This window comes from Anneissia japonica, unplaced genomic scaffold (genome assembly GCF_011630105.1).
Source record: "Anneissia japonica isolate Jap-2015-1 unplaced genomic scaffold, ASM1163010v1 scaffold585_len4108843_cov191, whole genome shotgun sequence".
In the NCBI taxonomy this organism is placed as follows: Eukaryota; Metazoa; Echinodermata; class Crinoidea; order Comatulida; family Comatulidae; genus Anneissia; species Anneissia japonica.
In genome coordinates, this window is record NW_022716829.1 from 3,286,944 (window position 1) to 3,309,363 (window position 22,420).

General features: G+C 34.4%; 1 protein-coding gene across 2 annotated transcripts in view; it reads left to right on the forward strand.

Moving 5' to 3' along the window:
• Positions 1 to 5,478, forward strand: part of LOC117109884 (cell division cycle and apoptosis regulator protein 1-like) — a 21,049-nt gene extending 15,571 nt beyond the window's left edge. For both annotated transcript variants that reach the window (XM_033252340.1, XM_033252342.1), the window contains exons 18-20: positions 2,400 to 2,544; positions 3,342 to 3,530; positions 4,253 to 5,478. In XM_033252340.1, the coding sequence (XP_033108231.1) occupies positions 2,400 to 2,544; positions 3,342 to 3,530; positions 4,253 to 4,464 (546 nt within the window). In that variant the 3' untranslated portion in view covers positions 4,465 to 5,478. The remainder of the gene's footprint in view (positions 1 to 2,399; positions 2,545 to 3,341; positions 3,531 to 4,252) is intronic.
• The last annotated feature ends 16,942 nt before the right edge of the window (positions 5,479 to 22,420 follow it).

The window sequence follows — 22,420 nt, forward strand, 5'->3', positions numbered from 1 at the left end:
ATTTAAGAATGCACCACGTGGGTCGCTTTCTTTGTTATGCGGTTGTAGTGTAGTATACGTAGCAGAGTGACGACAGCAAGCTAAGCCTAGCCCAGGGCATAGATCGTGTACGTTCTTGATAATAGTAATGAAAACTTCGGGTGATAGACGATTGGGCCCAACTGGTGTGGACGATCGGACCCAAGATATTTTCAAATAAATTGTAGTCCTAATAGCAGGCCACTGCCAGCACCCCCACTTCCGATATCGTTCCAAACACGTACTGTAAAATGAAAATACTGTAACGTAGCTAGGTCCTATGCCTACGATATTTTTTCAAAGAAAATTACATTACCAATGTAGTCTGAAATCACTATTTTGGGCCATAAAGACTCCCCCTGTATTTTTCAACCACCACACAAATTTGACCCAACCATATATTAAAGCCTAGGCTAGGCCTATTAAAGCCTAGGCTAGGCCTATTAAAGCCTAGGCTAGGCCTATTAAAGCCTAGGCTAGGCCTATTAAAGCCTAGGCTAGGCCTATTAAAGCCTAGGCTAGGCCTATTAAAGCCTAGGCTAGGCCTATTAAAGCCTAGGCTAGGCCTATTAAAGCCTAGGCTAGGCCTATTAAAGCCTAGGCTAGGCCTATTAAAGCCTAGGCTAGGCCTATTAAAGCCTAGGCTAGGCCTATTAAAGCCTAGGCTAGGCCTATTAAAGCCTAGGCTAGGCCTATTAAAGCCTAGGCTAGGCCTATTTACCTGTTTATCTGTACTATAATACTAAATTACTAATGAGCACAAATGTTTTAAAATGGAAAGAGAACGAAATGTTGATATTAAAAACAAGTCTTGCATTGTAAAAAGTTATTTACGTACAGAAATTAGCAAAAGAATGTGTGTACTGCAGATATGCAGCCATAGAGCTATTAACAACTGGAGTGCTAACTAGGCTAATGAAGCAATGCCGAGTCATAATAATAATGATAATGCAGTCATTTATAGAGCGCTCTTATCAGTGATATCATAGCTTTTTACAAAACAGATAAAAGGATAAGAGTAGTGTACGTGTTCTCATAATGTGGAAGTGTTTAACACGGTGGTTGAGACTCGGACTCTCAACCTCTTAGTCAGGGTTCGAAACTCTCGCTGTGCAGATCGCTTGTGTTCTTTGGCAAGACACTTTATCTGCGTTTGTCTCTCTCTACCCAGGAGTATGAATGGGTACCAGCATAATGCTGGCAATGTAAACACACTCGCTGTAAGGAGGAGTGGCGATCCCCTCTGGCCCCCCGGCACTTACGAAAGAGGGATGGGCACTCCGGACCAGCACAGTTTCGACTACCTTTACCTCTCAACAAGATGGCTCGAGTTTTAAAAATACAACTTAGTTGTACTCAAAACTTTCATGTTAAATTGCTTAGATGTATTTTGATTGGCTGGATCTACGCCAGCCATCTTGTTTAGTGTACACTCAGCTTTGCGTTGGAGAATAGCGCTCAAGTATTTTTATTATAACTCTATGGCTTAAAGACCTTGATGGTGCTCTTTCAAAATATGGTGTATAGCAATCATAAAATTTTTTAAATGAATCCCATCATGTAATCTTTTTCTAATGCACTGACTTCTTGATTTAACTACAATTTTCATGTTTACGTCAATAAATATTTAGATGAAAAGAAAGATGACAAGAAAGAGGATAGGAGTCGCTCACCCTCTCGTCGACGGGAGAAGGAGAAGGAAAAAGACAAAGACAAAGTTAAAATGGAAACAGTGAATCCTGACCTTTTGTTAGCCTGTGTTTACTTTGATCAGAGTCACTGTGGATACCTCCTTGAAAAGGACTTGGATGATATTTTGCACACGATGGGGTTAAATCTATCACGGTCACAGGTATGTTGATATACAGCCTGAAAATGTAAACAAATGAAATATATTTTTATGAGCACTGTATTTTGGTACACCAACTTTTTATTATCCCTGTAAATTAAAGAATGTTATTCATGAATCACAGTGGTCAGAACAAAACACAGAGACAGAGCTTGTCGGTACAGAGAGACCTGTATGACTTGCATTATCTGTAGGGCAAACGAAATGTATTTTTATATGCTGTTCTTTTTTATTACCAGCCCACGTAAAGTTATGTATGTCATTGGAAAAATTCAATAGTTTGCTGCATAAAATATATCAGTGCATTTTGTATTCAAACTTCCATAGGTACCCACTTATACTCCTGGGTGGAGGGAACTAATACAGATAAAATGCCTTGCTCAAGGACACAAGCGAAATGCACAGCGAGTGATTGAAACCTTGACTTCAAATTTTTCTAAACCAAACCGTTCCCTTTGCACCAAACCACTTCCACATTAGATAAATGGATGACAAAAATCAAATTATATTTGAAATTATTACTTATGTATAGATACGCAAGCTGTTAAATAAAGTGATAGTACGGGACTCATGGAATTATAGGAAATTGACGGATAGACCAAAGGATAAGAAAGACCGCGATGAAACTTTAGAGGAAGAGGCCAACGGAATCCTTGAAGATCACCACCTTGCATTAGGTTTGTTTTGACTGATTTTTAACTGATGTATTATACTATATAAACTTACTGGTAGATAGCAAACTGCTATTTATTACTAACAGAATGGTAGTGGTGGCCCCAGGGGTGGGGAAATCAGTATTTCATGTTGACTGTCAAAATTGCCAATTTCATTACTGTACTAAAATATAGATATTTATATATATAGATTATTGATGGTTCAGCTGTCCCTGTACTTCTTTATTTCTTTTTTTTAACTTCTTGTTTTCATCCTTTGTCCTTTCTCTTTTTTGCCCTACTCATGTTTCTCTGTTTATTGTTTCTTCTCCCTCTATGTCCGGTTAACTTCGTTTCTCCTCCCCTTGAGTTCATCTCCCCTTAATGTTACTGTTACTGGGAAATTTATAGTGTGCCTATCTTTTAGGTTGCAAAGTTTCCTCCAAATTTTAATTATCTTGACCAACCGATCTACATCAGTTCCAGAAAAAAACTATCCCATACCACACAGAATACAGCATGTAGATAGACATCAACATAAAAAACAAAAAACAAAAGACAGACAAAGAAACAGAGACAAGTGAAATTAGGCAAAAAGATGCGTTATAAGGGATCTTTTTCCTTAAATTCCCCTGCATTACCTTCTTGTTCCCCTCACCTAGCTCTGCCCTTGTTCACCTTCACTTGTTATTATCTTCCCTTGTCTCCTGTTTCCCTTTCCCCCTCCCCTTGTTCTGCTGTTTTTAAAACTCACTTCAGAAATCATAATCATTTTGGATTTTCCCCTAATATAAATTCTCAATTTCATTTTTTATTGGTAGGCAATGGATATTATCTACAAGGTGATGGTGCAAAGCCTAAAATAAAATCAGAGCCCGACTCATCTGCTGGTTTGGTGATGTATAGGGGCGCTATTGTTGACATTGACAGCGTTATGCAACGTCTAGAAAAAAGTGATAGAACTGCAGTTGCTGCAGACAAAAAGATTGCCCAGCTACAGGAGAAGATTGGTAATAATTTGTGTTTTATTCCGTATGTTCTGACACATCTGATGAGGAAGGCTTAGCTAATCAAATCTGAAAAAGAAAATCTTGATACATTCAATTAAAACATTGAATCTCTCATTGAAAAGGATCAAATGAGTTGTCAAGTTTAATTAAACACAGATCAAAACAATTACATTTTCTTTGATTTAAAGGTTTTTACCACAATCAGATTCTTAAATTATATGAAAGTCCAATATAAAGAAAGGTAAAAGTGAAGATAGGAGAATAAACTGAATTGCAAAAAAAATTAGAAAAAAAAAAGAAATAAAGGATAATAGAGAAAAAAATAAAGAAATCAAAAATGGTATTATTTCTGCAGTAAATAGCCAAGGAAAATATTTTCTTGTTTTTATTATTAAATAACAATAATATAATAACGAAAGATTTTTTTTTGCTCATCTCCACCGAAAAATAAATTTAGAGTTCAGTCACCAAATAATCATAAATACTGTATACAAATTGAGCATACAGTAATACTTCACAAATTAAATTTGTTGAAATGTGTAAACACAACACAGTATATTTCTGAAGGCATATATATTTTTTCTTGCATATCAAATGAGATAGATACTTGTCCTGGACATAATTTTTCAAATGCTGAGTAAATTCTTTGTTATTATGATTGTGTATGAAAGAAAAATGCAATCTCCACTGTAGTTGATTACATTTATATTTTTGTGTTATAGGTACATTGAAAAATAGTCTATCATCCAGTGAAGAAGCTGTCAAAACAAAGACTACCGATCTCCAACAAACAACAGAAAAACTCAGTACCAGAGACAAAGAAATTTCTGAAGCACAGAAAAAAATTAACCTCTACAAAGAACTCATCAGCTCATCGCAGAAAGCTCTCGATGACCTCATGTCAAAGTTCAATGAGACAATGGACATTGATTAAAACCAAGTTTTAACATCTTTTTTTTTCACTCTTTTAAAAAATTAATTAATGATTCTTAGTCGCTTTGGTCTAACCATTTCATCAGGCACTGTAAATTATCTTAGGGATGTACCGTACAGTTTTTACGATATAAATGACGAAATCACTTAAATTTACTTTTTTTTCAATTAAATAATTAGAGATTTAAATTAGAGATTAAAATATCAAATGAAAACAAATACTAGTAACTATGATAAGACCAAATGGAAAAAAAACCTTCCCCTACTTAGCCTTTATTTGCGGTGGGAAGTGGCTGCCTATTATTCAACCTGCGAAAATAACTCCAGATAATGCTATAGAAATTCAAACATCCTTGTACGGTATTAGTATCTGTGTGTACCTAGTCCCGGCCGAGTGTGTGCTGGCAATATTAGTGAACAGAAAGGATGCGAACTAGAATAGGGGCTCATTACCTTCATAAAAATATTCCAGATAAGAGATACTGGTCTCTATTTGGCTCATTGTGTATGATTAATGTAGAGACACCAGGCAAAGTAGTAATAGATAGATAGACATTTAAAATCTGAAGGTTAGGAAATGTGAAAGTGTGTATATCTCCCTTTTAAAACTTTGATCAAATAGGCTACATCTTAATGTTATTAAAATAATCATGAATTTATTAGGTATTACCCATGTGGCGAATACAGTATTAAGACAAATATGCAAGAATTTGTGTGACGTGAAAATGAAATTAATTGTCTATATCAGTATCACAATTGTTAAATATATATTAATCCACTTTTTACTAATAATTTAAGAAAATATTATTCCATGACTGTCTTGCGTTGTGTTCACATGTTTATAAAAAATATCTCAATTTCTGCCCACATATACAGTAGTTATTATTGTATCAAGGTTATGTACTGCTTATGTATTTAAATTGTTGGTCACATTCTAATAAATAGACACTGATAGAAACACAAACATTCATGCATTGCTACGATTTGTTTCAAATAAACACATTTGAAAATTGAATTGTTGTTGTACCCTGTATGTTCTTGTGTTTACCTTTCTGCATAACATATTATTGAGAGCAGCTAGCTTAGTCGGTTAAACTGGTGGTAGCGACTATTTAAAAAGTGCATTGTCATTCGGTTGAGAAGTTTAGTCTGTTAGTCCTTTGTGCAAAATGGCTCATATGCAGACTTTTCGGAAAAGAGTAGGGGTTGTTTAAAAGTGTACTATGTTGGTTTTGTCATTGTCTGAAATATTTCATCATTCATGGACCATTCTATGTTCTGTAACATCGCAATTAACAGTTCATAAATGCCATAAGCTCTCAGACCCCACCAGGAACCTTCAACCCGGGACCCCGACCGGGGTTTTTGTGGTGCCTGGCACCCCAGCGTCTGTTTGCTCGCTCCGCTCGCAAACGTGACGCTCGTTTCGTTTGCTTATTAGCCCCCCTCCCCCTGTAAGAGTCACCACTGTCTAAAATCCATATAAACCAGATATAAAGTACTTATTTCGAAATGTTACTGGTGGATTGGATTGGATTTCCTCAGTGTGATACACGCCAAGGACAACCCACGAAAGTCTTAACACTTATTGTCACTGGGTCTTTCCAGTGGGTCCTTTTGGTGGTGAATTGGGCAACACATAGGCCAACTTTCGGAACTGGTATAAGCCTACAAAATGTGACTGGAAATTATGTTTATGACCTTTGAACTCTGATAACCAGCATGTAGATCAGAGCATACCGTACATGTTTCTATATGTACAGTTGTCTCTTATACACATCTAGATGTGTATAAGAGACAGGACCAAAGGATAAGAAAGACCGCGATGAAACTTTAGAGGAAGAGGCCAACGTTCATTCTAGCATTCAATTACGGATTGCGAACGCATAATTAACGCTAAATGTTTTGATTTTAACGAAGATAGAGAGTAGTTGATTTGATCTACCAGTATTTTAATGAGGAACCGGTACTTAGAATCACGGAATCATTGTCTTGCTCAAGCAGCTTGTTGAAGAGGCATTCTCTTTCGCGTCTGAAGAGGTGCGAAAGAACACCATACCACTGAGCATCATTATTGACTCGGAGATCGTGTTGGGATAGGGCATTGATGCCTGGCTTTGTGCAAAAATTGTAATTTATATTACATATGCTTAATGAAATTTAAAAACTGATAAGTTTATCTTATCAATGACTTCAATGTTTTGAAAGACTTTACTTCCCAACCACCATCCCCCAGGCCCACATATACATGTATGTAAACTGAATACGACAGTAAGTATTTATTTTCTTTACATTTATAAAAATTCCCTCTCCCCTCTTTATAACATCCTTACCACCTACAATGTTGCTTGCAACAATAGAAGTCTTGATCATTTCTACTTGTAAATACTTGCATAATTCTGAAAATTTGGTATTTTTAAAATGTTTATAAATTTATAAGAAAAAAATCCAGACCCCCATAAACCCACTCTGTCCCTTTTTCATCCACCAACCCTAAAACATCGTCTCTAACAAGGCTTGATGAATAAAACACTCCATGTGTCTACTAAGTTCATCAGAACAATGGGGATGCCATAATAAGTTACGTGGATGCTTCAGTTTTATAAAGGTACAGTATATCCGATTTCCCACGGGGTATCACTAATTAACTCTGGGGTATCGACTCAAAAATAGAAAATTTCTGTTCCCCAACCTATTTCCAGCAACCGTAGAAAAGGTAATCGCAATAGCTCAATGGAAACTGTGTTGTTGCTTTTGACTGCTGCTTTGATTTTTCTTCCATTTCTTGAGTATTTTTAAAGCCTTTTCTCAGAACGTTATAGGCCAGTTTATACAGAATAAATATAATTCAAAATAGCTTAACTTTTCCTATAATCGTCCGATTGAGGTCATTGAGCCCTCATTATATAGGTAATGATGTACGCTATTCATTTAAATTAAAAAACATTTTGATAGAGTACACGTTTACAGCCCTTTTGTGGTCTTGGGTCACAATTGTCGGATATAACTTGAAACCTCAGTGTGAATAATTTGTATTGTAGAAATGCCACCTCAAAGTAACAAATTAATGAATATAAACAAAAACAAAAAGATAAATAATTGCATTCCAGATTTTGTGGCTCAGGAGCCGTAAAAACATCTGTCAAACATCCATAGGTCTTTGGAAGGAAGCATCATATAAAATCTAGTTACGGTTAAAGCATTATATTTTCAGCTGTTTTACACCATGCCGGCATTCCAAGATTTCCGTGATGTGGTTATGGCTAGCAAAATGTCTATAATGACGTATGGCCAACTAACATATGTACTGAAATAACTTGAAATAACCTAACAAATGTTTGTCAAAAGAGTAAGAATCAGTGTAATTTGATATTTTATGCAGTCATAATATGATAATGGAAAAACCAAAAATTATTAATTACCGTATTTGTCTCCTTACCAATCAATACAAGGTATTAGAGTTGCAGGCTTATGATATAGATTATAGAAGAAACGTTTTTTTTTCTTATTTTAATAAAACAAAACTAATATCTATGGTCAGATACGTTTTAATGTTTCTCATTTCATTATTTTATATTGTATTGTATGCTCCCTGTTATTTCCGGTCACCTTTGGACAAAACATTGCATTAGTGCAAATAGAAACATGTATGTTCCAAACAATTTGAGACCAAAATTAAGTCTCTACGATTATCTGTTGCCAAGATATATGGATTTCCTTCTTTTAGAGAGGTTTTAAATCAAATAGGAGGCCATAGTAGGCGTCAGAAACTCTTGGCACACAACTTTCTTTTTTTAATCTACAGATAGGCCCTATCGAAGGTTTTTGTGTTTCATGCTTTGGTAATTAAGTGCATGACTTGGGCATTAGCTGCTCTACTAAAATGCGCAACTTGGTGCTTTAGCTGCTTTACCAGTTACAGGGTATTTCAATATTTTTTAAGGATTGAAGTGCTTAGGAAAATGTTTACATTTATGATTGACATGTTATGACTTTTAAGGTAAAAATGGAAATTTTAACATTTGTAGGTGAAATATTACTACATTTGTGGTTAAACAATTTTTACATTTGTGGGCGGTTTTTTTCTTTACATTTGTGGTTAGTTTTACATTTGTGGTTGACATGTTATTTGCGGTTAGTTTTGACATTTGCGGGTGGAATGTTTTGACACAATTGTGGTAATTTTTACATTTGTGGTAGATTTTTACATTTGTGGGCTTTACACCCCCCCCCCCCCCTTGAATCCGCCTATGACAATGTATAACCCCTCGTGCCTGGGGGAACAGGCGCTCCGCTCCGTCCGCGCCCGAGCGTGAGGCCACTGATTTTAGCATTGTTTTGTAATTTTTATATATCCTATTGATAATTTGATTATCCCGAATAGTTTTTTTGCAATAAAAATTTACTTGTACCTTGTAAATTTTAAGAAAAAGTCTCTTCAAACAATGAATTCTGGGCTCCTTGATAAAATACGTAATTACACGCCGAAAAGTAATACTAAAGCATACTAAAGCTAAGATTACATTTATGATACAGCTTTGGAATTCGATAAACTCAAGTCATTACACAGTTTATTAAGAAACGTCACATGGATGGCACATGATCTAATTGTCTGTATTCACGAATACAAAGAACTGGAGCCTGTGAAGTATCTATGGTTAATCCAATTTCATAGGGCAGACTCTTTTCTGCATGGTTTGCCAGTTTGATTGGTTCACGTAGTTAGAGAATTAATGTTTAAAATTAACCACAAGTTAATTATCTCAAATAGAATCAGTAGAATATAAAGATTTCCTATTGTCATTTGCGAAGATGTTTGTATCGATCAAACCTGAGCACCCAAACTATCGGATTTGGCGTATTTATGATCGTTTTTCTCAGCCTCGAATGAATGATATGGATTGAAAATGGAGATTACACTGGTGCTGGTTAAATACAGTATGCAAATAAACGGCCTGTGGCGTTTATTATTGAGAAGGGTTTTGAAGGGGCATTTACTCGAAGGAGGAGTTTATTTTTTTATTTTTTTGGTGTAAAATTGATACTTATATGCACAAATAAACGCCCCTTAATTTCACTGTAAATGTGGAACTACAACAATACCGCACCAAACCTGATTATTTTCGTTAAGCGCGCTCTCGAATAATCGCTGTGGCGCTTAATCGAGAGTATTACACTGTGTGTAATGAAACACTTTGAGAAACAGGGTTTCAAAATCCAATACAGTGCGAAAATGAAAAAATAACACGATGAAGACACGAGCATTTCTTTATAAACGTTAATTTACGACGACTAAGACCTATGATAGGACTACCGAAATACGGGAATACGTGAGATAATTAACATGGGAAAGGGCATGGAAAGCGCCACGTCATTTTTTTTCATATAAGCGCCGCTCTCGAATAGGCGCCGCACTGAAGCCTCCAAAAATTTATAATCACCGCTTCGCATATTCGAGCATACGGTACTGAAATAAACGCCCCTTAATTTCACTGTAAATTTGGAAGTTAACACAGATTAACGTCAAAATATGTTATTGCGTGATCATAAATAAAGTTTGTTCGAGAAAAAAATAAACGCCTCAAGCTTTTATTCGAGGGAGGCGTTTATTCCAAATTTTTTTATCTTTTTCTTTTTTGTACGAGCATAGCTCATGTTTTGGTCTCCCCACCTCACTTCAATTTGTCTATTTATCTTAATTTGGTGAAATAAATACTGAATATATCTGAATATAAATGTTGGCCTGCAACATTGACACTAATAACTTCCTAAATTTCAAATACGTTTTTATCGTTCTATTACTATATTGTCCTCAACAATCAGATGTAATTATGACAGTAGCCACAGTAGTTAGGCCTATCATTAAAATATTATGTAACCGAATAAAATTTAAGCACGCACTCGTTGTAAATGACAGACAAAACCAATTCAATTTCAAAATATGACTGTCTATACCGTACCGGCAGAATGATGACATAGTAGTCGAGTCACTTGGTGTGTCATCGGTCCGTTTTCAGGACGGTTTGCTACAATGTATTCTAATTGCCTTCTATGACGTCATATAGTGACGTCATGAAAGTTTAGGACCTGTGTGTACCGCACTCGACATTACTTATTTCCATATTTCTTCAAGAGCCAATAAGGAAAGAGTGTCAATATATATTATTTAAGTTGTATATAAATTATAAGTTTTATTTAAGGTACCGGTATTGGTTACGGTATACATTATAAGAGTTAATAAAATAAAGTCAACTGTCCTATCTCCTTTAACTTTATTATTTGAAGGCTTGCATGGTAATAATATACTAAATGCTTATAGTACACCACGTAGACATTCTCAACAAGCACCCGTTCTTTTCAGAACTATCTACGTGGTGTAGCTGCAAGCAGTTAATATATTCGTTAACTTCGCTAATTTGACTGGACCAAAATAGGTCTACCGGTATCGTATTCAATTTAGAATTAAATGTATGTAGGCCTGTAGTACTTGCCTCATGTGTAAACACGTGCTATGAACTACTTAACACTTAGAATTTATGAGGTGTTTCGCTCGACTTAATGATAAAACAAACTGCAGCAAAACACATAGAATCGTTACATGCAACGCGTTCACCTGTTTAGATCTGAGGTCCCGATATCGTATTTCTTGTGTTAGTTAACGTTGCGCAATTAGGCCGGGGGAATATAACGATAAAGAAGCATAATTAACCATGCTCTACATAATAGTATAAACTAATGGATTGCCAATAAACTCAGATTCTGTGATAAAAGCCAACTTTATTTGTTCTTAAGCGAGTTATGTATGCATATGTACACTGATTTTGTTCAAGTGTAATAGCAACCATATAAACGTTATATACACTTTATTGTCACTTACTTCTACTAATAATTAACTTATTAATATGATTTAACAAATAAAATGCCGTTGAAGTATAATATGTCAACAGAGAACAATACTCTTTGTTCTTTGGTACATTGATTGCGGTAATGTGTAAGATAGCAATAATATATATCATATTATTAGAATTTTTCCTAATAATAATTTACTGTCAATTAACAAATAAAACTCTATCGTAGTATTGTGTCAATAAAGAAAAATAGGCTTATTCTTTGTTAAAAAAAACAAAAAAAAAAAACAATGTATACACTATTGTATTGATCACATAGGTTGAAGAGGATTAAGCAACCACTAAACTTAAGGCTATATTACAGGAATTGTCCTAATTTTGTTGTATCAATAAAACTATTCGTAGTACCGTCGTCTGACAATAGATGAAAGAATAAGGCCATGACGAGGCCTATATTTTAGCATATCAATTTTTATTAGTCTTTTGGGTAACTAAGATATAATAGTTAATCAATCATCATCTCATTTAAATTCACATCTATAGAATGAGTAACAAGGGAACTTCAAACATCAAATACCATAATACTAATGCTATATTTTGAAATTATTTTATTATAACTTCGAAATTAGTTCAGTTTTAAACATGTTCATTAAACAAATTACTAACTTAGCCAATATCGCACTTTCCCGTAAGTGATATTAGGAAAAGGTTTAAACAAACACAATAATTTGTTTCCATCGCGTAAAATTCAATATTTTAGTAGGCCTATTTCAGTAATAGGCCTAACCGATATTGGCGTTTGTAGTACAGTGAATTATAGGCAGTCTACTAGTGTTGGTGCCAGGATAGCTCAAAATTCGTGGGTTCGAATCCCAAAACGGATTAGTGAAATTGGCGCCATAACAGCAGCCATTAAATCTCTAACCAAAATGTGAAATAATTCAGATTATAGATCAAAACATCTGAAGCTTCGGAGCTTCAAGCGAATAATAGGTATGCAGTGAACAATTCCAATGCCCCGCTTTGGACCCAGCACTCGATTGACACTTTATGCTCTAGGAAAATATCTTGGATCCGCCCTTGAGTCTTTACCGGGTTGCATAACTGAGATAGGCCAATTGTGTCAATACTTTAGTAAGTTTTAACAAGGATTCGAATTTAAATCGAAATTGCTCGACAGTTCAGTAGGCCTGAGTGTCGCCAGCAATGTCTCCAAGTATGAAAGCACTCGTACTGCAACGTTAAATCTATGCTCTGCTACACCTTCACGTTAACTAAATAAGAATAGTATTAAAATCAACGATTGAAATCTGTTAGCACAGTAGAACTATAAAATACATTATATAAAAATGGCCCAGGGACAGTCGAAAATATATCAGGAGTTAATAAGGCTTTTATAATTTGAACGGGTCCAGGCTGAACAAAATAAAACATATTATATCATGATATTCAGTGGTTCTCTCACGTGATCGCTTTTCAATTTTATAATTTACTTTCAGAAAAAACAGATTTCAAATATTTTCATAAAGTTATCTATAAATTAGATACAAGCTAATAAATCATGTATAATTAGGCCAACCCCATCTAGTTATTTGTCCCAAGCTAACCACGCTAATTTAAGCTTGTCAACGTTCGTGTCCTAGCGGCACCCCTGATATTATTTCAACTAAATGGATATTTATAATTAGACTATGAATGCGTATAATTAGAATAACAAGTTACATTTACGTAAGGATAAAAGGTTAACCACACGAATTCTGAATTCTAAATGAAGATTTGCAGAATACATTAAGCTACTATTGCAGAACGAATACACAGTTATTCCATTCAACTTCTTAGGAATTAAGTCATTTGTATAATCACAAGAAGAGATCCCGATAAAAATTCGAAACCGGCTTCAGATGTACTACGTACATTCACAGCAGTGAATATCATTTTGAATTTATTTGTTATTATGTTAAGAAACCTGGAATATCAACCTACTGCTATATTATAGGGGCCGACTACACTTTATATCATCAGAAATACGCTTCATGATTATATCAATAATGGATATTAAAATAACTTATTTATACATGTATAAATATATTAAATTGTTGACAAATTTGAATCAACTAGATCTGTGTTGAGGATTACGATCCTGATAAATTTTGATCAGAAATATATGGAAGACCTCTAACAAAATAACATTTAAATGACATTTGTTGACCATAGTGACAAAAAATAGCTAAAATTACACCAATGATCATTAGTGGGTATATCAGCAACGAGTCGTTTGGCCGAGCGATTAAGACAGGAGAACCGTGACATACAGCCATAATATCGATCGGCGCTGGTTCGAACGATACGCTCGCCTATGGTTCCGGTGGTGGAACAAGTCTTCTTGGATAAGGACTATAAACCGTAGGTCCAGTGTATACAATTGGCTCGTGTGCACTTTAAAGAACCCAGTACATCCTTCGAGAAGAGTAGGGGGTTACCCCGGTGTACTGGTCCATTTCCAGTCCCTGTCCGGCCACTGAGAAGCGTTTACGTCGCGGCCCATGCCAGGTATCCATCCTACCTGCGAATCCTTCTACCACTAAGAAGTAACTAAGTGTTTGTTTAGCCGGTAAATTATGAACTGTTGATAATCTGTTGACCGATTCATATTTCAATCGAAGCCATTGGTCTACGAGTAGGCTACTTCGCCCATCTTTGAATCGCCAGTAGACACCAAAAGCACATCACGAATGATTTTAATGGTCTCTGTCATAATTAAGACTAAGTCACTGTTATCTGGCACTGCATATTTGCGCTTCTATTCAAAATCATTTGCATCGTAATGTTATTATTGCAGGTGTTGTAGCCATAATCGCACTCACCAGTTAGCAATTATACGATATCGAATATTCCTTTGTTAGCTAAGCATTAGAATCGTTATTAGTACTCTTGGGTGTGATCTTTATCTCCCAGGTGTACACTGTCAACTGCATTCCATCAAAGGCGAATATTATCTGCATTGCGCATGTATTTAGTGGTACTGACGAGATTATGCTCGGCATTACTGTAAGTGTCATGTATATGTTTGAAGAGATCTTTATTTGAGAAACTCTCTTGCAATTTAAGAAATAGATTAGGTTGTGCTGATTGCATTTGCTGGAAATACACTGAATTCTGATTATAATGAATCGTGAATGAGTTGTATGGTATGTTTTTTTTTGTTTTTTTTTGTTTTTTTATTGGACTGTATGTAGGTTTTATTAAGTTTCTACTACAAAAATGTAGAACTGAGTAATTCTAAAGAATTTAATCAACATCTACCACAGATATGCTAGCGACGATTTTAGCAATCACATATTATCGCATTCAAAAATAAATACCATATGCCCCACTGATTATATTAACATAGAATAATAATAATACACATGTACACTACAAACAGACAGATCGAAGTAATGTGGATTTAATGTTTTGTTGTTTATTAAAACATCATCAGGAATTCGTGAAGATAATCTAATAAGAACGAAATATTGAATAATATACCATGATCGCATTTAATAATAACACATAATATGTTCTTTTCATTAACAAGTTATTTTTATTCAAACACCTGTTTGACTACTAGCATCGTGGAAACATACAAATTTAATACAAAATCCTTTAGAAATTTAACAAAAGGCTTAGAATTAAAAACGTTTCCAGATCAATATCAATATTTAAGGAGTCAACATATTGATTTTTAAAAGAACTTACATCTGTTTAAATACAATAATTATCACAACATTAAAACAAATTAAAAAATTATTTAATATTAAATATAACTGAAGTATATAAGTCTACCTTCTGTTTTCTGATCTCACACAAATATATGATTCTGCGAACGTTCTGTCCTACCACGATTATAACACTTTTAACTCTTTCTGTGGTGTAGGCCTACATTTAAGCGTTTGTACTCTATGGTAAGTTTTTTTATCCTAATATGTAGTAGTTTTGTATTTTTATGGTAAAATTATTGAAAATATCAGTGTCGTCGTACTAAATGTTGTGGTCTATCGCAATTAATCGTAGCACATTGCACTGGATCATTACATTTAGCAAAATTTAAACAAATAACGTATATTTTGAAATAATATATACAGCTGTTAAAAATCTATAGACCTACATTGCAAAATGTACGTTTTAATATTCGTTTACATTATAAAATTGCCTTTTGATTATATACTATTGGGCGAGGTCTATTACTAAATGTATATACAGTTACAATACAATTTTGCAAAATGTAAAATTATAGGAGTGATAGCCTGCTTTGCCCTACATGACGTGTTATCTTACCGAATACTTAGTAGATTACGTTCCCAAATACATTTTTTTTTTCTTTTGGGTTTCACCCACTTTTATTCAACAATGATATAGGCATATACATATCATATACATAGGCATATATAAATTATTTTACTACCGCCAACCAAGCGAAACATTTTCAGTTTTTCTCCCTTTTTCTCCCCTTTTTCTCTTTTTTCCTTTTTACCTTCCTTTCATCTTTATTATAACTTAAAAATCTATTCAAAAAAAGAAATTAAGTAAATCCAATTATACGCCATTCTAATTTGTTAAAAAAAGTATTGAATAAATCTGGTTTTGATGAACAATCATAATACTTCATTCTAAATCTAAAAATTGTGAATGAGGCAACAACTAACATATAGTTAATTAAAAAGTAATCTTGACCTTTTAAATGGTCAACTACAATAAGTGAACGTAAAGTAATAACGACATCTGGGAGGTCCAGTTTATGCAAGAAAAATTTAAATTGATTCCAAAAAACTGTGATCTCTTTACATGAAGTAAACATATGTTTGTAGTCGTCTTCAATTTTGCATCTTTTACACAGAGGCGAATCAGTAAGTTTCCATTTAAATAAGTTTTTTTGACATGGTATGAGATTAAAAAGAAATTTATAACTAAAATTCATTAGTAATCTTTCTTTAATTTTAATGAGTTTTAAAAGTCAAAGATGCCAATTTATTTTGATATTTAATTTATTTTCCCACTTATTTTCAACGTGTGATTTTACAGATTTTTTTTATATTAGTTGATGATAAAAATCTTTTGTTTTAAACACCTGTATATTTTGTTTATTTGTTTTACATATACAATTTAGTTTTCCTGGATTTTTACGTATTTTTTCTTTCCGGAATAGCATCAATTATTGTTTTTAATTCAACTAACCAATTTGCCAAGGTTTTAAGCTTGTTTTTAATATAATATTGGCATAATATGCCGTCTTTATTTAAAAGATCATTGATATATACTATTCCTGAATTAATCCAGTGCTTTAGATAAGGGAAAGAATTATATTTGCCGTTTATCAATACATGATTTCCCCATATAACTTCACTTTTTATTTCTTCTGCTGATATAGGTGTATATATCTGAAATGATAAATACCATGCTAAAATAACATGGCGATAAAATAATGGGATCTGATTTAAATTTAAATTTGGGATATTTTTAATCTTGTCTAAATTCATTTTTAAAATCATATTATCCGGTCCTAATATATTTAAAAAGGTAGTAGCAACCTGTGCCCATGTAGCGGAGCTTTTTAAGATTTTATTTACCCAAGTGGCTTTGAGAGCGCCACAGTGACTTTCAAAATCACACATATTTAACCCGCCCTCAATCGGTTTCCGAATTAGCACGTTGTATGGTATGCTGTATTGATGTTAAGTTTACGTGTACTGCCATTTACAACTGCATAGTTACTGGGGCTGATGCAGGATTTGGCGGCAGGGGTTGCGTGAGAATCCACACCACCTCAGCCCGACCATGGTTGGGGCTAATGTGAGAACAATTTGAGAATATGGACCTTTAGGTGCCCGGAAATTGGACTCCCATACCTTAAAAATCTTACCTGTACTGGCCTATGGTCATATCCAATCCAATAAAATCATTATTTTAGGGGGTAGGGTGCGATCGCACCGTCTGCACCCCCTCTGCATCCGCCCCAGAGTTATGACCATCACCGTCATTATCACTATCACCATCTTCAACATTATCATCATCAGAAGCACATCATCATCAGCAGCACCCATCCGGCATCGTCGTGTCGTCAATACCATCATTGTCATTGTTATTAACACCATCAAAATAATTATCATTTACACCTTAAGCAACGTAATAATAATCGACGATATTATCTCGCATATCGTCCAATAGAACAACACGTAGTTTTTAAAATGCTCAAAAAATGCAAAGTGTTTACTAGCCCAAGTATTCAAAATGCCTGATATTAAGGCTAAACGTCTTGTCTACAGAAGATGATGGGCAAACTCGAACGAGCAATAAAATACGATTGAAAAGATGGGCGCGTCCTTACACAATGATAGCATCATTCAGACTCCTCATTGGTCAAACCACACCGATTATTTGATGGTCCATATGCTAAGTTGTTTCGGAGTAGTTTGATTGTTATTTATAACTCTTTCGTTGGTTCACACGTCAACATTGAAAACTTCATCTAATATCTTTATTCTTATCGACCAAAGACGATGCAATAATTTGCTTTATCTACGGCACTAAATCTCGGAATTTGGAATAGTATTTAAATCTGAAGAAGCCGATTACTCGTTTTAGATTTAAAATTCAGATTTAAAAACAACTTGGTGCATCGCAACAAATTGAAATTGTTCTAATTTACAAAGATTTTCTTCAATATAATCTCGATTTTTACTGGATTTAATTCTTCGATGGGACATGCAACATAAATCTGATCACAAGGTAAACAGTGTTACATTTGTTTCACAAAAAACTTTTTGCATCTTATTCTTACTGGTTTGAATCAAGAAGGCATTGCTGCGAGACTTAAACTGCTGTGGTGGACCGTTCCTATAATTCGACCCTATTTCTACCCCACTTGTTGTACTCCTATGTTTTTGGAGTTTACCCACCAGAGCCAATTGCATTAACAAAGGAGATCCTGTTATAAAGTGGGCCCAGACAAGCACCCAGGTTTGGCAATGCTATAATTAACTGCAGAAGTTATAATTATGCTTAAGTGGAAGAAAATATTTTGTAGTGTATTGTTGTATTTAATTGTTCCTCCGCATAAATTGAGACGTTTATTCTTTAATTAATAAATACAAGATACATCAATAAACTATACAATAAAAATAACAAGTATATACTGAAATTTCAGGATACTTATATACATATATATTTATATAGGCCTACATATATACATATACATACATATATATAGGCCTATATATATATATATATATATATATATATATATATAATGTAAAACGTGGAGCGATAAACTCTTGTCTTGCGATATTGCTTTGTACATATATATCAATTTTAAACGGTAATGAACAGGAATCTGTGAGTGTATAAAAACTGTCCCAACCGGGGGCCAGGACCTTCCGCTGTCTCTGGACCATTTACGCTTTCGTTAGAAGCTCAAACTCGATTGGAGGCAATTCATTTAATTCATTTCGCACTCTTCGTTACGCCAATAAGTATTTGAAGCACGTTAAAACAGAGATCAATGTGATACGCCCTCTTCTTGAGCATTTTTTTTAAAAACGACAAGACGAGATCTCCAAAGAGATACAGTTCTTCGTTATAAGAAATGTAACACGTGAAGAGATAAACTCTCAATCGTCTTGCGGTAGTGCATTATACCGTACATACTTTCCGTAGACTGTTATTGTTATACTGTACGTGCGATTGTTCCATGTCAACCCCCCCCCCCCCGCACCTTGTCAAGTGCCAAGTGTAAAACTTTCCCGAATTTATATATAAAGTAGACTTATTTCTAACAAAATTACCACATGCAGGATTTTTTTTTTTTTTGGCGAGGGTTGAGGAGAGTGCGATGGCGAGAAGGTGGAAGCGCGCAGAAAGCCAATCGAGGAATTATGGTCCCAGGAGGTATGGTAATTTTATTATCTAAAAGATCATCAATAGAGATTTTTGTGGCTACTGCCGGGGCGCTTGGTCCTTTCGCCTGCTCTGGTTCCACTACTACCCCTTTATTTTACACATGTATGAAGAATTTGTTTGAAAACGAATCTTCTTTGAATATGGGTCGGTAGTGGTAAACGTCAGATAATGTGGCACGAAACTAATTCCACGGAGCAGGACACGATCAACTTCTCTTTAATCTGCAATGTCGAGAAATAAAGACATTAAAGACATTGCATTACAAAGAAAGCTAATCCTCCGCTTACGTTATATATTTTCGAAGGTTGCATGTACATGAATAAAGATTGTGTTTCACCAATGTGAACCCAAGTTGGAAATAATAATAATAATAATAATAATGATAATAATAATAATAATACAAGCAGCGACGACGACGATAATAATAATAATAATAATAATAATAGTAATAATAATAATAATAATAGTATTAATAATATTACGAATGAAGTTTGCCCACCTACATGTGTTCGTACTGAATGCTCAGTACGAACCCACGACCTCCAGATAAATAGCCTGGTGTCTAAACTACCAAGCTTGCACTTGGTGGCAAGTGATGAATCCAATCCCCATGCGGGTACTGCGATGCTATTTAGATGTGGCTTCGGAATATTAATAATGTTGTGATTAATAAAGCAACAGCAACTATACGGTTATACGGTGTCCGAAGTTTCACTCGAATCATTTCATAGCCACCCTCTTCTCTTTTTTTCCCCTTTGGTCGTACTTGTATCATCTACAGTGTTTTGTCAATGTCATTTGCTATTTGTAGACAAAAAACTTGATGTGGGGCTCTTGTTTTTTAAATACTGCTGTAGTCATGGAATAATGTGTCAAAGAATGATGTCTATGTTGCTTATGTCAAATACTGCATACCAAATTCGTTCATGTTTAATCAGGTGTAGGAAATGCGGTCCATTAATGGTGTTAACCGGTAAACGAATATAATAATAGTAATCAATTACATGTAAGTAGTTAGGGAAGAGAAAGAGCGTTACCCCAAAGACCCGAACGGCTAGCTCGCGATCGATTGTGACGCATTTTAGTCAGATTGGTTGGTGATGACTGTGCTTAAATGCTGATTAATCACTGCTTATCGCGTACACGAGCCATACATCAATCATTTAGACAAACATGTAAAGGAATGAATAATTGATTTAAAGAAGATTTATATTGATTGTTATAATTTTAAGTCTCGACACTTCCACGACTTTTGATTGGCAGCCACTGGTTATTATGGTTAAACAACTCAAAGTGCTATTTTTTGAAATGAGACTCTGGTTATCAATAACAGATTTTGTACCACTCTAGTAGGCCTACGCTTTGTGCACAGACATTTTGTGTTTCAATCTAGTCTCTAATGTAGGCCTACTACCTATTTATAGCACTAATAATTCTATAGACTATTATGACTACTCCCACATAGTGTAGTTTACGAAATAGGCCGTCTATTGTAGACCTATTTCCATTCTTTCATTCTTTCTTTCTAATTTAATATAAATGGATATGACAATGTATCCTCACGATCAAGAAGTTGTAAATACGACCAATTTAAAGATATTCTACCACCAAGAAAATTGAGAAAAATACAGCAAAGTATAACAATTTGATTTGCTTAATTATTAAGAATAAACTAAAACAATATTTATGTATACATACCATTGCCTCGTTTGTCTATGTTTGAAAATATTTTATTGCGTGTAGATTTAGGGACGGACATAACTCACATTACTTTACGATTCCGCCCTCTACGATGACAACCCAGTGACAAGAAGATGACACGGAGATGTCGTTAATTACATTAACGGCAACTAATCACATTATCAAGTTGATCGATTGTATGGACTTATCAAAATAACTAGAAATAAGAGGAGAGCATTTGATATGTCGTGTCTGCGAGCAATCCCAGTTCAATAAGACAAACTGTAAGTAGGTTATGTTTAAGACCTCAAATCACAGGAACCGAGAGCTGGAGAATACTATAAAACAGACCTTAGAGAGTATTTCACAGCATTATAGCAAAACTAACCCCAGCCGTAGCCATCTCAATTGTAGAGCACAATAACCATATTCTGCACTCTTTTTGTAATTCAAGATGATGCTAAAACAAAAGTCAATCAAACTTAATATTCCAAAGAAATCAATTTAATTATAAGAGAGACAGCTGCCTAGCTCGTTTATATTATACTATTCGTGCTTTGATAGAAACGTTTCCTAATAAAAAAGTAGTATCACAGATAATACCAACAAACACGTGTTCTCGTTAACGTATTATATTGGTGACCATTTACCAAATATTTAAAAAGACACTCGAGTGAAATGTAAAGACCAGAGATAACTAATGCGGTCTGATATTTAAACATTCAATGAAAACAGGTATCATCATCAGTTATATTTACTCGCATAGAATTTCTTGTAAATGTTGATGCAAAGTTGACAGCGGAGATACCTCACATAATCTTAGAATCATCTGAAAAAAATAGTTGCAAGATTTGCTAGATTTTATAGAGGGCGCTATAAAACATCGATAATAACCGATACGCCATCAATATTAATTATAACACTTGAGAGCAAATGTACACAGTCAGGAATAACTGAGTATCAACTTACATATCCAAATATTCCCGATATTGTGCCTATCGTGACATACTTTTAGCATTCAATTTGTACATGCAGGGCATTGAATGCCTATATGGTGATTAAAAAACCAAATAATGGTAACCCTGATACAGGGCCTAATGTGTAGGACGGTTCTGTATGCCCTTATCGATAGAAGGACATAATGAAAATGATTAGTAGTACAATAATAGGCCTAGAAATGATTAAAACATTCAGATACTACAGAGATGCATGGCATAGAATGTACCGTAATGTCACAATCAACTTAGAATAATCAACAATTTAACGAAAAAACCCATTTATACGAAATATTCAATTTTCAATAACTTTTTTAGCCAAATGTCTAAGTAAAATCAACATTTAAACGAAAAATCATTCATATCATTTATAAGAAATATCAATTGTTATTTTTTTAGCATATCTAATCTAGATTAAAGTGTTTGTTATTATAATTTAATGCAGAAAATCTTTCTATAAAGAAATGTGTGTAAATTCGCTCTAAACAAGTTAATACACAGC